This window comes from Ruditapes philippinarum, unplaced genomic scaffold (assembly GCF_026571515.1).
Source record: "Ruditapes philippinarum isolate M1 unplaced genomic scaffold, ASM2657151v2 ctg2229_1_1_1_1, whole genome shotgun sequence".
Classification (NCBI taxonomy): Eukaryota; Metazoa; Mollusca; class Bivalvia; order Venerida; family Veneridae; genus Ruditapes; species Ruditapes philippinarum.
The window spans coordinates 41,274-56,401 of NW_026852488.1; the positions used below are offsets into that span (position 1 = coordinate 41,274).

General features: G+C 32.4%; 1 protein-coding gene across 3 annotated transcripts; it reads left to right on the top strand.

Annotated features, from left to right (window-relative positions):
* Window positions 1-354: 354 nt before the first annotated feature.
* LOC132714732 (uncharacterized) lies at window positions 355-12,991 on the top strand. Of its 3 annotated transcripts, none has more exons than XM_060697653.1 (9): window positions 355-786; window positions 2,178-2,393; window positions 4,095-4,348; window positions 5,723-5,869; window positions 6,334-6,566; window positions 7,362-7,622; window positions 8,845-9,019; window positions 10,567-10,712; window positions 11,584-12,991. In XM_060697653.1, exons 1-9 carry the CDS (start codon window positions 663-665, stop codon window positions 11,885-11,887), a joined length of 1,860 nt encoding a protein of 619 aa, XP_060553636.1. In that variant the 5' UTR covers window positions 355-662; the 3' UTR covers window positions 11,888-12,991. The 3 variants fall into 3 exon arrangements, with proteins under 3 accessions (XP_060553636.1, XP_060553644.1, XP_060553651.1); XM_060697661.1 differs by having other exon boundaries at window positions 356-762; XM_060697668.1 differs by having other exon boundaries at window positions 356-738.
* Window positions 12,992-15,128: the final 2,137 nt, after the last annotated feature.

The window sequence follows — 15,128 nt, forward strand, 5'->3', positions numbered from 1 at the left end:
TTTTGTACATGTAAGTCCGTGATAAAACGTTTAAATATCCGTCTTCCTGCAATGAGACAATAATTGGATATAAAACAAATTTTTGATGAAAACATCACATCTATATTTAAACACGGTTGCACAACTATGACAAGTTGTTTCTAGTTATTTATTTCTGATGAAATGATTCGCAAGCAGTTTTACCTTCCCGGAAGACGTATGAATACATTTTATTTACTTTATTCTAAAAATATATCTATAAATTCGTGCATTAACTGTATGAATATTAATCTATCTTCTTTATAAAAATAAATAATCTTTGTGATTAGATTAGGTTCTTGACTCTCTTATAAAACTCCAGTTTATGAAAGAACTATTTTTATCAGTAGTTACTTCCGTATGTGTTGTTAGGCACAAAATGTAAACAAATATTATGTGCTTCTGTTGTGCAAGAATAGCATGTGAAATGTATATATAAAATGGGTTTGTCAGCGAAAAATAAACACTTAAATGGATACAGTTACATAGCTTAATACAGAAAGTTTTTTCTTCTTGACACCTAGTTATTGCTAGGCCGATTTAAAATTGTTGATATTGATAATCCGTTCGTCCTCCCAGGCTCTCGTACCGCCTTGGAAAAATAAATATACTGTAGTGCTTGCCTGATATAATTTTAATCTAACATGCGCGGAAGAGGTAGAGGAGGAAGGGGCCGTGGGAGAGGGAGAGGAAGAGGTCGATCTGCAGGCAGAGGACGAGGTCGATCTGCAGGCAGAGGACGAGGTCGATCTGCAGGCAGAGGAAGAGGTAATTGTGTTATAATTTCATTTGAACTGTTTTAACAGACCTGTGTACTTCGATCCTCATGTTGTTTTGATTGCATTTTATAGAAAAATAAAATAATACCGTTATTTCCAACTAGAAATTGCTAGACTGTTACAAGAAGTAAGATACAGTATACAAATGTACAATTGCACTTTTCACCCAGTGGCTGAAAGAATTCACAATTTCAAAAAAAGATACTATAAAACTAGCGGTTTAAAAATGGCTTAATTTGTATTGTTTTAGCGTAAGAGAATAATTAGAGATATATCGATTTTACTCGAAGATAAGGGAAACAACTCGTATTTTTTCACTCAATATACATGTACCTCGGTTATTTACGTAGTTCATATGAAAAGTGTTTATGGGTGTATTGCAATAACACAGAAATAGTTTTAATCAATATATTTGGTTTTTGCGTATGTTAACCAGGATAAAGTACTGACTTGAAGCAGATTTTACACAAGTCAGAAATTACAATCAACGGTTTCCGGTTTCAAAATGTCAAGAAATGCCAAGTAATATGTCATTTTTTTCACAATTTTATGACATATCACGCTTTTTTTCCCACAATATCAACAGGCCCAGGCCCCTTCACAATTTTGACAAAAGATGCCTTGCACTCAATTTTCAGTTTTACCTTCTATGCATCGTACATATTTTTGAATGAACATAAGTGTGTCTGAAATTCATCCTTGACCTGCATGTGACATCTTGTATTACTATTACACCATGTTGATGTTCACTGTGAACAGTTCTGAACCATGACAAATGTTTAGGCAGCATCCAAGTTAGAGAAATTATATAATATGAAATTTATGGAGGCCAAAATTAAGGTGCCATCTTTGCCATTAGTCTGCCAATAGCCATCAAATGATAATTATGGGATACATGTGTATATCAATATCACTTCTCCATTTTCCGAAACATTCATAGTAAATCATTATGAAATCACCATGGAAAAGTTTTAAAACATATACATTTAAAACAATATGTTAATATTTTTTCATTGGTTATATTAAACACTAGGTATCAGTTGTTGTTTTTCTATTCAACAAACATGCAGTGAGTTTTCACAAGAAAATGTGGGATGGACTGTCAAACATTGATTGACATTTTCACTTGCATGTATCCATAATTGTAACATTACACTCAGAATTATGAATAATCAATTATTTGAATAACAATTTTTATAATGAAAGGCTTTGAAGAATTACTAGAGTTAATTTATGACATACATATACTTGAAGGAGCCAACCAAAATCCACTGTGCATGTTTTATCAACACTGCCACTTTTTGTTTATTTTGTTCAATTTCCTTAATTTGAATTTGTCCATCAATGCATGTATTAACTGTCTTTTAATTCACATTACAGGTGGAGCAGGTTTTAGGTCAAGGTCTCGTATCAGTAATGGTAGTGACCATGAAGAAACTAATACTGTAACTGATCTTGATGTGGATAAAGAGGTGACAGCTTATTTTGTTGGGAGTGTGTCAGCTGACCAGCATTATCAGGGTCAGACACAGAATAGAGACAGGTATGCTGCAGGCATGGCAGTACTGGAGAAAAATGGTGTTGAAATTGCCTTGAGTAAGTTGAAATTTGCCTTTTGAATTGTCTGTTACTAGCCAACTCTTTTTCATAGTAAATCCTCACTTACATGTACATGTATTTGAAAATCTTTAATTACTTGAGTTAACCTCATTCACCACTTAAGATGAGTTATACTTGGTTATCACTTGAGTAAACCGCATTCATCACTTGAGTTAAGCGCATTCATCACTTTAGTTAAGTGCATTCATCACTTGAGTTAACCTTATTCATCACTTGAGTTAACCTTATTCATCACTTGAGTTAACCTTATTCATCACTTGAGTAAACCTCATTTATCACTTGTGTTAACCGCATTCATCATTTGAGTTGAAATCTTTCATTACTTGAGTTAACCTCATTCATCGCTTGAGTTAACCCCATTCATCACTTGAGTTAAACTTATTCATCACTTGAGTTAACAGCATTCATCGCTTGAGTTAATCTCATTCATCACTTGGGTTAACCTAATTCATCACTTGAGTTAGCCTCATTCACTACTTGAGTAAAGCTCATTCATCACTTGAGTTAAAATCTTTCATTACTTGAGTTAACTGCATTTACCACTGAGTTAACCTCATTCTCCACTTGAGGTAACCTCATTCATCACTTGAGGTAAACTCATTCATCATTTGAGTTGAAATATTCATTAAGATATTATGGCATTACACATACTGATATAAATTGAATTCTCAAGGAAGTGAATGTAATTTTTGAATATAATATGATTTAGGATTTGAACTTGAACATACAACAAAACATTTGGTTTACTAGTAGTGTTAGCGATTTACCCTAACTTTACCTAGTACCTGGGACTCAGTGCTAATAGATCTGTTACAACCAAATTCTAGATGGGACGAGTCCTCAATCACAAAAATGTCAATGTTTGCATAACTTCTTAATACAATCAAATTTGTGTACTTTATCTATAATTTGACGGCTGTGTGCTCTTGAATAATATTTAAGTTTAGGGCTGAAGGTCAATTAACTAAAAAAACAGTCATGTTCAATTTGTCATGTTGAAGAGCCTGCAAATCAACGGTCTACAGTTTTAAACGGTCTCCATGGTCTCAAAAGAATGTGGAAAAGAGACTGCTGATTACTTAAATTTACTTCATATCTAGCATTAATATAAGCAATGGACAAGGGTTTATTTAAATACTTTTATATTTTTGTACATATAAGGTACATAGTAGGTAACATTTTCCTACTTAACAACAGAACAGTCTCTTATGTCAAAACATATTGAAGACAGTGACTGTTGATGTTCACGGATACCATTGATAGGTTGGCCTAAAACGAGGAAAAAGTGTTTCATCGCAGGGACTTAACGGCCCTTTTTTTCTTTCCTCCCTGGCAATTTACCCGAGTAAATTTATATGTTTACTCAATAAACGCGAACACTGACTAGGGATAAATGGCTGAATTATCATAGTGTCACTTAATCATTATTATTTTTTGCTCAGAGTGTCATGTCAATTTGTGAAAATAGATATTAACTTTTTATAAATTACTAGTATATTGTAAAGGGATTGAAATGTTGTACCTATATAACAAGCAAAAACAAATCTTTACAAGTGCTTAATAAGTTATGTGTATATTACATGTAAATTCAATAATTGACAGACTGATTACCCATTATTCAGTTTATGGTAAGTTTAAGTTAGCCTTAATTATTAAAACACCTGTTTGTGTTAACAGATGCTAGAGTAAGAGCATTGGCAGCAGCCTGGGCGAGACAGGACTATGATCTGGCAGATGCTTTCCTTCAGAACAAGGAATCATTTGGGCTTAATGAGGTTCTTAAAGCACTGTCCCTGTTGGACTCTGGGAGGCAGGTTCGAGTCCTGGAAAAGAAAATGAAAAGGCTACAGATGTCAGCTGGAAAGGTCAAACCACAGACCATGGGGAAATTGAAGTCAGATATTGATAACCTGAATAAAAATAAACCCAGTGTAAGTATTTATTTATAGTACTTAGCTTATACACATGTTTATAGTTAAAGATAGAGCAAAGTAGAGGAGTCATGGTAGATAAAGATTTTGATAATCCTCATGATAATATTATGTAATATTAATAATGTAACTTTCCTTTGTCAGTATTTGAGCTGCGTAACGAGAAAACCAACATAGTGCGTTTGCTGCCAGCATGGATCCAGACCAGCCTGCGCATCCGCGCAGTCTGATCAGGATCCATGCTGTTCGCTTACAAACCCTATAGCAAGTAGAGAAACTGATAGGGAACAGCATGGATCCTGATCAGACTGCGCAGATGTGGATGCGCAGGCTGGTCTGGATCCATGCTGGTCGCAAAAGCACTATGTTGGTTATGTCGTGACGCGGCTCATTTTACCTTTAAATATTATCATCTCACTTGTTTTTTATGTAAAAACTAAAAAACATATAAAATAAAATTTGGATTTTTGTTCTTCTTGAAAATGTTTTTAGATCTCAACTTCTTATTTATGAATATACATTATATAAATATATTCACTAATGTAACATATTAACATTACTTATTGAACATAAAGTTTTAATTTACTACCATTCTATAAGAATCAGTCTATTTTCTGAGTTTTTATTTAGGTTTATCAAAAACACAATTTTCTAGCAGAACATAATCATCCTTTCTAGCTCCACTTTTCGAAGAATGCGAGAACTATTGTACTCACCTAGGTATTGGCGCCAAACTTTGGTTAAGTTTTTGTGTGCAAATTGGAGTTTCCAAAACTACTGAAAGGATTTGGTTTAAACTTCACACACTTATATCAAAGCATGATAGGAGGTCACTCTCTTGAACCTATAATTCTAACATTGATTTTGACACAATTCTGGCCCATTTTGAACTTGGAAAATTCTTCATTATCAAGCACTGAGGATAGTCGAGCAGACCTGACAGCTCTTGTTTATATTTAAAATTTACCCGTTTTAAAGTGTGGGTGTTGCAGAGTGCAAAAAGTTCCTGACTTCCTTCTCACCACTGTAAAGTCTGTTTGCATAATAATATAGTGGCTTACATGTATATGACTTGAAAAACAAAAATGGAAGTGCTTGTTCAGTTTTCAGTCATATACATCATACACAAGTATATATCTCAGCCCGGTTATATTCTGTATATCACATCATCAACATGTAAAACTTATGATGTAGTATATCTTTTAACCTTTTAATATAACTTAAATTTTAACACTTACCATAAACTGACAAATGAGTTACTTCCCTTTAATAGTTAATTTAGGATCAAAGTTGTATCCACTGACATTCCGTTACATTTAATGAATTAAAATTATCTTTATGTCTTTATATTGTGACATTATTGTTGTTATATAGAATGGTACAGCTAGTGGAGCAGTATGTAAACACATACAGAAGTGGGTAAAGAGGTTCACGAAGGAGGAATTGGAATTTTATGCCCTACATTTCCCCAAGGAACCTTGGAAGAAACTGGCTGATATTTGCCATTTTCACCCAAAGAAGGTAAAGAATACTGTTAGTTAACACTTCATCACTTCTGAGTTTCATAACATGATGCTGAATGTTTTCATTGTATCATTTCAGACAATTTCTTAAATATATTCTATTCATTGTATGTCGATATTGTACACACATAATGTTGGATCTGATAAATACATGTATAGAAAAATCTCTCATGAATATGATATCCAGTGACAAACATGAATCACATATGACATGACATATCATACATACACAAACATACCCCCACACACACACACATACATAATTACACACATACATAATTACATCCATGCATCCATCAATCTGTTTTTTGTTGTAGTAAAAAGTAAATCAATAAGAGAAAAGAGACTGCTCTTTCACAATATTCATTTTTTGTAATAAAAATAATTTCCTCTTTTAAAAAGAGCATAAATTGCTTTTTAGAAAGGTTTAAATCAGTGATATTTTGAATTTTTGTTTTTCAGGACTTTGCTGCACTCGACTGGTTTCTGGAGTTTTGTTACGGGACACCAGCACCCGAGGACACACTTGTACACAGATGTAAAGAAGTTAGTCCAGATAACGTGAATGAGCTGTTGAAGGAGTTTGAAATTCCGTATGCCCATATAAGGTCAAAAGTTCCTGATTCTGATAAACTGACCGAGGAGTCAAAGGCAAGGATAGCTTCGTACGAGAGCAAGCTGGATACATTACTGTGGTGAGTTAGATTTTCTTTTGCAAGACCAACATATAATTTCTTCCTTTAAACCAGTGTGAGTTTGCTTATGTCTACAATCATATTGTAAACGAAAGTCATATTGTAAATATAACTCAAACTTCACACTGGACTGCAAAATCAAATACCATTCATTTATACCAAACATGTTAATCATTTTAACAATAATTTTCAAACATAATTTGGATTAATACGATTATTTCTTGCCATTTGGATAATTTCATAACTTTTACAACCCATACCAAAAAACAATAGTCAATTCACCTCTCCAATGTAAGACAAGTCACACACTTTCAAATGACGTCATTCCTTTTATGAATAAATATTGGGCTCTTAGAACTGGTAAAAGATCCTTATATAATATACTCAACTGATATATTGACTAATGTTAATGTTAAACCTCCAGATTCAAGTTATTTTCATGAAAATTTTGAAAATGTATTAAAATGTAAAATATTGTGAAGTAAACAAAGAAAATAATTTTTATATTACAAACAGCATAAACAACCCATGTAAATCACCAAAATGAGGTTAAAATATGCAAAGATGGCCCTTACAGCGTTAACAACGCAGTAGAAATATGGGAGAAAATACTGCAAAATGGGTCATAAATCGCTCATTACATAGAAATTATTACTCTTATCTTGAATCTTTTTACTTTTCTGAAAATCTCAGTATTTCTTACTAAAGTTTTATTTTCTTGAAATATTTTAACTCATCTGGAGGCGAGCAGCTTTAAAGTATTTATTTCAATTATATTTTCCTTTTTAATTTTAGGTACTATGAATATCTTGGATGTACTGAAGTTGATAAAGTTATTCAGAAAAGACTTAAAGCAGGGGAGACAATTACACTGCCAAATGGAAAATTATTGGAGAGGTTACTCTTCCTGAAATTACACCGCTATAAAAAGGAAGTTGATGAGTGGGGCTTTGAAATATTCGGGGAAACAGAGAAGGATAGAGTTTTAGATGAAACAAAGGCACCGTTCTTTAAAGATCTCCTGCCATTAGCTCAGGACAAAATGAGGGATATAAGGTATAATATTGTACAATATAAACATGTTACATATAAAAAAAGACTAGTTAAAAATGTCACTATATAGGTGATAAAGAAATCGTCATCATTTGCTGCCTAAGTTCAGAGAGTAAAAACAAGAATCTGTTAAATAATGGGTTCTTCTTTTACTCTACAGAATCTGGGACATAAGATAGAACTAACAAATCAGTTCTGGTTAAGTTTTGATGTTTTCAAACTTGAGATTTTGGGTTCTATGAGTATCAGGGATTATGAAAGTCTAGATTCTGCCAACTGAGCTTAAAATGACTGGGTATAGATACAGTAGTTCCTGATTTTTACAGTACTTACCTCCCTTACCAAAAGTGGAAGCCATTTTTGGGGTCAATATTCTATACTGTATAATTGACAAAATATAATTTGAAAAAACTGCTGATTTTGGTGACCTGTCAAATTTTTATATACATATGCCGCAAAATATTATTCTAACAACAATGCTTCATACTATTCCCCTATTAAACAGAGAGGGCAATCAAGTGATTATTTCAGATAAACCAAGCACCATCAAAAATCCCTTACACAGAAAAATGACGTGGAATAAGGTATAATAATGTCAAAAACAATTACTCAAGACTAATTATGGTTTAACACATAATTTTTCCAATTTTTTTTAGCATGTACAGATTGAATAGGAAAATCTTCTGCATCGAGGTAAAAACAAGATTGTATCATTAAATGCTTGTAATGATCACTCAGTCCTATCTGACTCCCTTATTATATTCCTGCACATTTGAACTTTTCTACAACAATTATTTTGAAATTTATATAATTATTTCCTAATTATAGCACCAGTATGTAAATGAATTTTATCAGTTTTTATGAAGATGATCAAATAATGAAAGATTTTCATCTTATCTTTCGCATATGATATATAAGAAATGACCCCCAAAATGGCAGCCAGGGGAGGTAATAATTGCTATGTTTAAAAACATCTGTTGGATAAGTAATCCAGGGGTTATTGGTTCAAACCGCATGGCATACTTTTTGCCGAATAATTTCCTCAACATAATTATGTGTAATAATCTTTTTGGCTATATAAAAAATTTCTACATTCAAAGACATATTCAAATCTGTAACTGTTAAGAGCAACTGATTTGTAACCTAAGAGTTTATCCACATGGCAAGGGATGATCTTTAGTGAAGCTAGTTAAGAAAATTTACTGTACATGTACATGTATTTCAGTTTGTCATTGGAGTCTCCAATCGTTGTCATTGGTGATGCATCAGGCTCTATGGAGGTAGCTATCAAGACAAGCTCAATAATTGCTGGTCTCTTAACTGCAATTACATCTGCCAAGTTGTGTTTCTTTGATGATGAAAACAGATTTGCTCCATATCTTCCTCAGACTATTGAAGAGGTAACTATAGATTTTAAGATTTTTGTATTTAATTTTGTAGCATAAGAATATAGAAATTACAATTAAATAGATTAAGATTTTAAATAAACTTTTACCTTGCTATTATTATGTGATGGGGGTTGTCTGTGGCTGATTGGTTAGGGTCACTGACTCAGATGCCATTCCTGCCTAAAGTAAAAAATGGAGGTGCTTCCTCCACCAGAAAAACTGGAAAGTGGCCATATGACCTTTACTTTGTTGGCCCCATGTTAAACCCAACCCCCCAAAAAGGTATGTGATAGACCAGCCCTTTTATGAATTTTGAGCTGGTTATTGTTAATTAATTGTACTAAAAAATATCCTGTTAGAGTGTAAGGATTCATCATACTTAATGGAATTGCATTCTAGCATTGAGGCTTTAAGGTGGTTTAGGCAAGTGTTAAAAGCATTGAAACATTTGATTTTGTGCATATTCTTTCACACATTCCCTTCCTTTACAGTGTTCTTCATAAATATGTCAAAATTGCCCATCCCTTTTTTTAACGACATGTCACAAATTCTCCAATATGTACAAATGTATGCTATGTTCTTCACTGGTAACTCTTTAAATTCATGAAACTACCTCATATTCCCTGACAAATGGATACCCCTTTTATTCTCTGCTACTTGCTAATTGTATTATTCTTTACCAGAAGAAATCCCTGTTACATCACAAATGAGCCGCGTCACTACAAAACCAACATAATGGGTTTGCGACCAGCATGAATCCAGACAAGCCTGTGCATCAGCGCAGTCTGATCAGGATCCATGCTGTTCGCTGTCAGTTTCTCTTCTTGTAATAGAGTTGGTAGGCAAACAGCATGGATCCTGATCAGACTGTTTGGATGTGCAGGCTGGTCTGGATCCATGCTGGTCACAAACCCATTATGTTGGTTTTGTCGTGACGCGGCTCAAATGTATTATACTTCTCACAAACTGTGGCCCATGTATAACTCTGAAGTACTGGCAAAATCCCCCATATTCTGATTGTTTACAACTTCCAAGGTATATATCAGTTGAATAATTCCCCTCCCATCTTATTACTTTAAAGGAACTCCACTGAGGTCCAAAACCATGTGTAGAAATATAACATTGGAATTTTTACATAGATCAAGTGGGACACTTGAAAAACTGCAAACACTTATTAAGAAATATTCTCAGAAATTGATTATTGTATTTTTATGTTATTTGTAGCCCAATTTTTTTTAAAGCTTTGGATCGCTTCTCATTTTTGGGGTAAATTTTCATTATGATAATAATTACTATGAGTGAGAATATTATCTGAAATTTTGCACACAAGTTATTGGTGAAGACTTTAATCAAACGGTACATAAGTTTTTATAAATTATTTCAAGTTCTGTCTTATCAAAAAAAAATTTTTTAATCAGTGAAGTCCCTTTAAACAAGTATGAGCCACCTGGCTAAACTCTGGGCATACTATTGATGCAACAAGCTACCATATTTTACTGATTTAGAAACTTATTTAAGACATGGTATTATTGACGTTGTTATATTTTTTATGCTTTAAGGTTCTTCAGCTGGCTGTTGACACTCTTGCTAGAGGGGGGACAACTCCAGCTGCCAGTCTGTGGCCATTCTATGAGAAGAAGGAGGTGGTGAAGACGTTTATTATTGTCACTGATGAAGAAGAAAATGGAACATACCATGATTATAGGTATATTATACTCACTGTTTTTGTGAATGAAATGTGAGGTGGAAGACAAGTTTTTCTAGCACCAGTGTAAACAGTGGATTATCCTATCTCATATGCAAGGAAGAGTTTTTAGCACTGGTGTAAATAGAAAATATTCCTGTCTGATGTGCAAAGAATAACTGTACATGTATGTACTTCAGTACTCATAATACCTTAAACTGTATATGCATTTAGTCTGGCTCTTATATACTAGTATAGTTACTTTGACCTTCAGTTTTCACCGCTTTTATACAATGATTCTGTGTTGAGAAAGGAGACAATTTTCCCTTGTCAGAATACAAAAATAATTATTCCCTCTTTGTTTAAAATAAAAGTAGTGTATAAAAATCTATATGATTATTCAATGGATGAAAGAAAAAGACTTTCTTTTTCCAAGAAAAGACCCCTTTTTCCTAATTTAAATGTTTTCCTAAAGGAATTCCACTGAGCACTTAAAACAGAAAAATGTGTAAAATATGAATAAGTCTGGACTCAGAAATAAATTGAAAACCATAGTTTTGTGCTGTTTTAGCCTGATTTTAGTGAAAAGCGTTGCAATGTTTTTGAATTTTGGGCCATTTTTTTTCACAATAAGTGGAAAAATGGAGTCAGCTTATTATCTGAAATTTTAATTTTGCAGAAGTCTCCTATATCAAATGGAACATAAATCTCGAAAAATGTTTTAAGTTCTGTCATGACAAAAAACTGCAGTGGTGTCCCTTTGAGTAAAAGTAGTGCTTTTTCTTTATCTAAGTGACTACATTTAGTTGTTCTTTTCTCATATATTGTTGCTTCCTATGCAATTTTCAGTACTAATGCATTATATTTATGTATATGTAATTTTATTTTTCAGTTTCCATGAATTATTCAAGAAGTATTACGAAGAAGTGTACCCCGCTAAGCTGGTTTTTGTATCGTTTTTTGAATACCAGCAAAGTAAAGGTTTTATGGTGCCTAAACTTGAACAATTAGGGTTTAAACCTCTGCGCTTTGTCTTTGACTTATTTCGTCCAGACCTTACAAAATTAGACAAACTGTTCGGTTTGTTGACAACAGAAACATCAAATTTTAGTGATCAAGTAAGAGATATGGAAAATACTATAAAGACAAAAGGTGTGGCTAAAGCGTTTGAAACTGTCAGTGTTGTCAAAGATTGATGGCATTTCTTCGAACAAATTTGACAATATTATAGGCAATTGGATAATTGTGACTGTTTTGTTGATAACAAGAAACTAAGAAAATATTATATGACATTGGATAGTTTGAAAAAAGATATTTATGTGATTAAAAATAGCAGCATTTTCTGTTCTTTGTTAATTTGATCTGTTGTTTTGTAGACAAAAAAGAGCTACATTTTTGACAATGAATATGTAAGGACATTTCAGCAAACAAAAAGTAGCTACATTTATATAGGTAAATTGTTTTGAGAACAAAGAGAAGCCACACTTATGTCATTGATTTGTTTTGAGATCAAAACGCAAACATTTGCAATATTTATGCCCGTAAAGTGCTTTAAGAACAAAGAGAAGCGTCTTCTGTGTCATTAAATTGTTTTGGGAACAATAAGTAGCAATATTTTCTGCTAAAGGAAAATGTTATACTGCTAAATAAATCTGTCCACATCTGATTCTTTTGAGTGACTATAGTGTAATCACAGGACAGATATTTGATATTTAAATTATTGAAATATGTAAATATATTTGAATATCTGCTGAGACAGATGTGTTTTTGACAAGGGAAACATATATTTTTATTTTCCTTACGATCAGCTGACCGTAGTCGTTATCAAGTGATATTGACTTTTTGATATTTAAATTTTATATAATATTATACTTGATTATTTATAATAATTATGATATATTGTTAAATATAAGACTAGTCTTTTTATACATATCACTAACATAGATTATATTCATTTTATTTATATGTCTTTCCAAGTACAACATTTTATTAGTTTGTATTTTTTTTTAAATTTTATTTTTACACACTTACACATGCTACATAATGATTATGCTATTTTTTATGAATTTATATTTTATATTGTAAACGTACATTACAAAGTGCATTTTTAAGATATTTAAGATTGATTATGTATATTTCAGTTGATATTTTATATGCCGTAAATGTAAGAATGATTTTAGTCATAAGCTGATATTTCTATGTTTGCAGTTGACGTGTTGATATCTATATATACTTGTTAAGATTATAAAACGATTACATTAAATGTACTACTTAATAACATAATAAATTTGACAAACTCCTGTCTGTGTTTCTCATTTAATACAGATGATATTTCATTTAAATCATAATTATACGTTTTTTTTCCTCAAAGTAGGAACGGCAATTCTTTATGTTTGTAACAAATATCCCTGTGTACTTTTAACGCTTTTAAAATGGTTAACGCATCATGCCAATTTCATTTACTGACATTAAACCGTTAAAAAGCATTGCGGATTCGGCAGATTATGAATCACTATAGAATGTATTTACTGTACTGTAGAATGTTCATGTGATGACTGAACTCTGTCTTCCTCATCATACTAGAGTGTCGTATATCATGCACTACAGAATGGAGATGGGTTTCGGGTCAGTAATGTGATATTTCAATTGTGGTTTAATGTCATATTTAAACATTTATTATGTTAGTTAAAAGGTAGGTTATCCAAGTTCGATATGACATGGCGACTTTCCCCCATTCCCACTTTTTCAGTGGAAATGAATACAGTGAGTAACGCACTATATTATATTGACAATTATTATGTCAGATGTGTTTTTATGTGTTTTTAAAGCACCTTTATCAGTACAGGTGTTTAATTGTATACGATCCTTGCCTCTTTTACAATTAAACAAGACATTAAAAGTAACTACTTATGCTAAATTTTCTGACGCAAAGCTCGATTTTGAAAGCAAAGTTTGAACTTGAAAGCAAATTTCGAACTTGAAAGCAAAGCTATTACTTGAAAGCAAATCGCGAACTTGAAATTCAAAAGCAAAGTTCTAACTAGAAAGCTATCCCTGAATTTGAAAGCAATACTTAAACTTGAAAGTAGAACTCAACAAAGTAGAGCTCCACCTGCATTTATTCAAACGTTTCCTTGGGGCACCGCCTTTATAAAGGGACAGGGATATTTGATCGTCTCTGATTTTGATTAGATGTCTAATGCATCATTTATTGATAAAAAGGGAGAATCTGAGTATATATACGCTATGGTTTGGTTATGTTTAGGTTGAGATAAAAAAATCAACTTCAGAGTGCACGAAATATAGATTTGAGTGTTGAAAACTAAGTCCATTGAACTTTTCTTGTTAGTGTAAAATATATCGGTAAAATAAATATCTCATGAATCACCGACATAGTAGAGAGAAAAAAAACTATAAGGATATCTTTTTATTAATCCGACCATCCTTAAAATATTTCTCGGTAAATTCAAGAATTAATACATACAGATCTTGAAGCAGGCAGATTATCTTCTATAATAAATCTTCTATAATAAAAAATATAACCCAACTGTAAATCGACCCAGCGGAAATGGACTTCAATATATTTTCAACACGGCTGATTTATATCAAAATATTATCAGTAGGTTTCCGCCATTCATTCACTTGAACAATTTAGCTCAACTTCTCATGTGGCAAAACCCCCGCTATGACATCAAGATATGTTTTCTCGCAGACGAGATTTATTTCTCCGCAGACGTCTGACAGTAAACAAAGTGAATGAAAAGGTTAACCCAGATAACTCATATGTAAACAGCGTCCTTATCAGTTTCATACAGACCGCAAATATTTTCCAAAATATATTTTTAGGAATTTTACTTGTATATTTTCCCTCCCATTAACATAGAAATTCATTCATAAAGAGGGTCGACCAGAAAGTAGCGATCCTGATAAATATTCTTCCGGATTAATAATTATTCTATTATTCTGAAACATTTTTTTCCTTATTCTAGCAAAAATGTAATACACTTCTATATGACACAGAATGAAATCTGTTTAAGATAATGTAGAAATGATCCTTGTTTTCCGAGGTCAAAGTTGGTTATAATATGGAAAAGCTATAGCTGACCGTGCAACAATATAGAGCCTAATTTAGACCACAAAAATGTGCTAGTAACAAAGGTAGGCAATTAACCAAATCTGAATCTTTAGCTGTTGGTGATTATCGGCATTATTACTAATTTGGAGCACAAAAAACAAATCAGTATGAAAATATTAATAGGATTCGTGCATTGCATCCGTAGGTATTTCTTGTGGGACATTATTATTGTAATATAACTATACTAATTGGATCCTGGTAAAATATTTTTGTTTGAATTTTTCTAAACGTTGAAATTAGAATGTACATATGTTGGCCATTGGTATCATGATTGTAATTGTCCTTATAGGCTTATTGACTTA

Excerpts from the sequence above, each read along its gene's own strand:
- LOC132714732 (XM_060697653.1), top strand. The coding sequence starts at position 663 with ATGCGCGGAAGAGGTAGAGGAGGAAGGGGCCGTGGGAGAGGGAGAGGA. Across the intron at positions 9,020-10,566 it reads TTCCTCAGACTATTGAAGAG|GTTCTTCAGCTGGCTGTTGA; the intron begins GTAACTATAGAT and ends TTATGCTTTAAG. Across the intron at positions 10,713-11,583 it reads GGAACATACCATGATTATAG|TTTCCATGAATTATTCAAGA; the intron begins GTATATTATACT and ends TTTATTTTTCAG.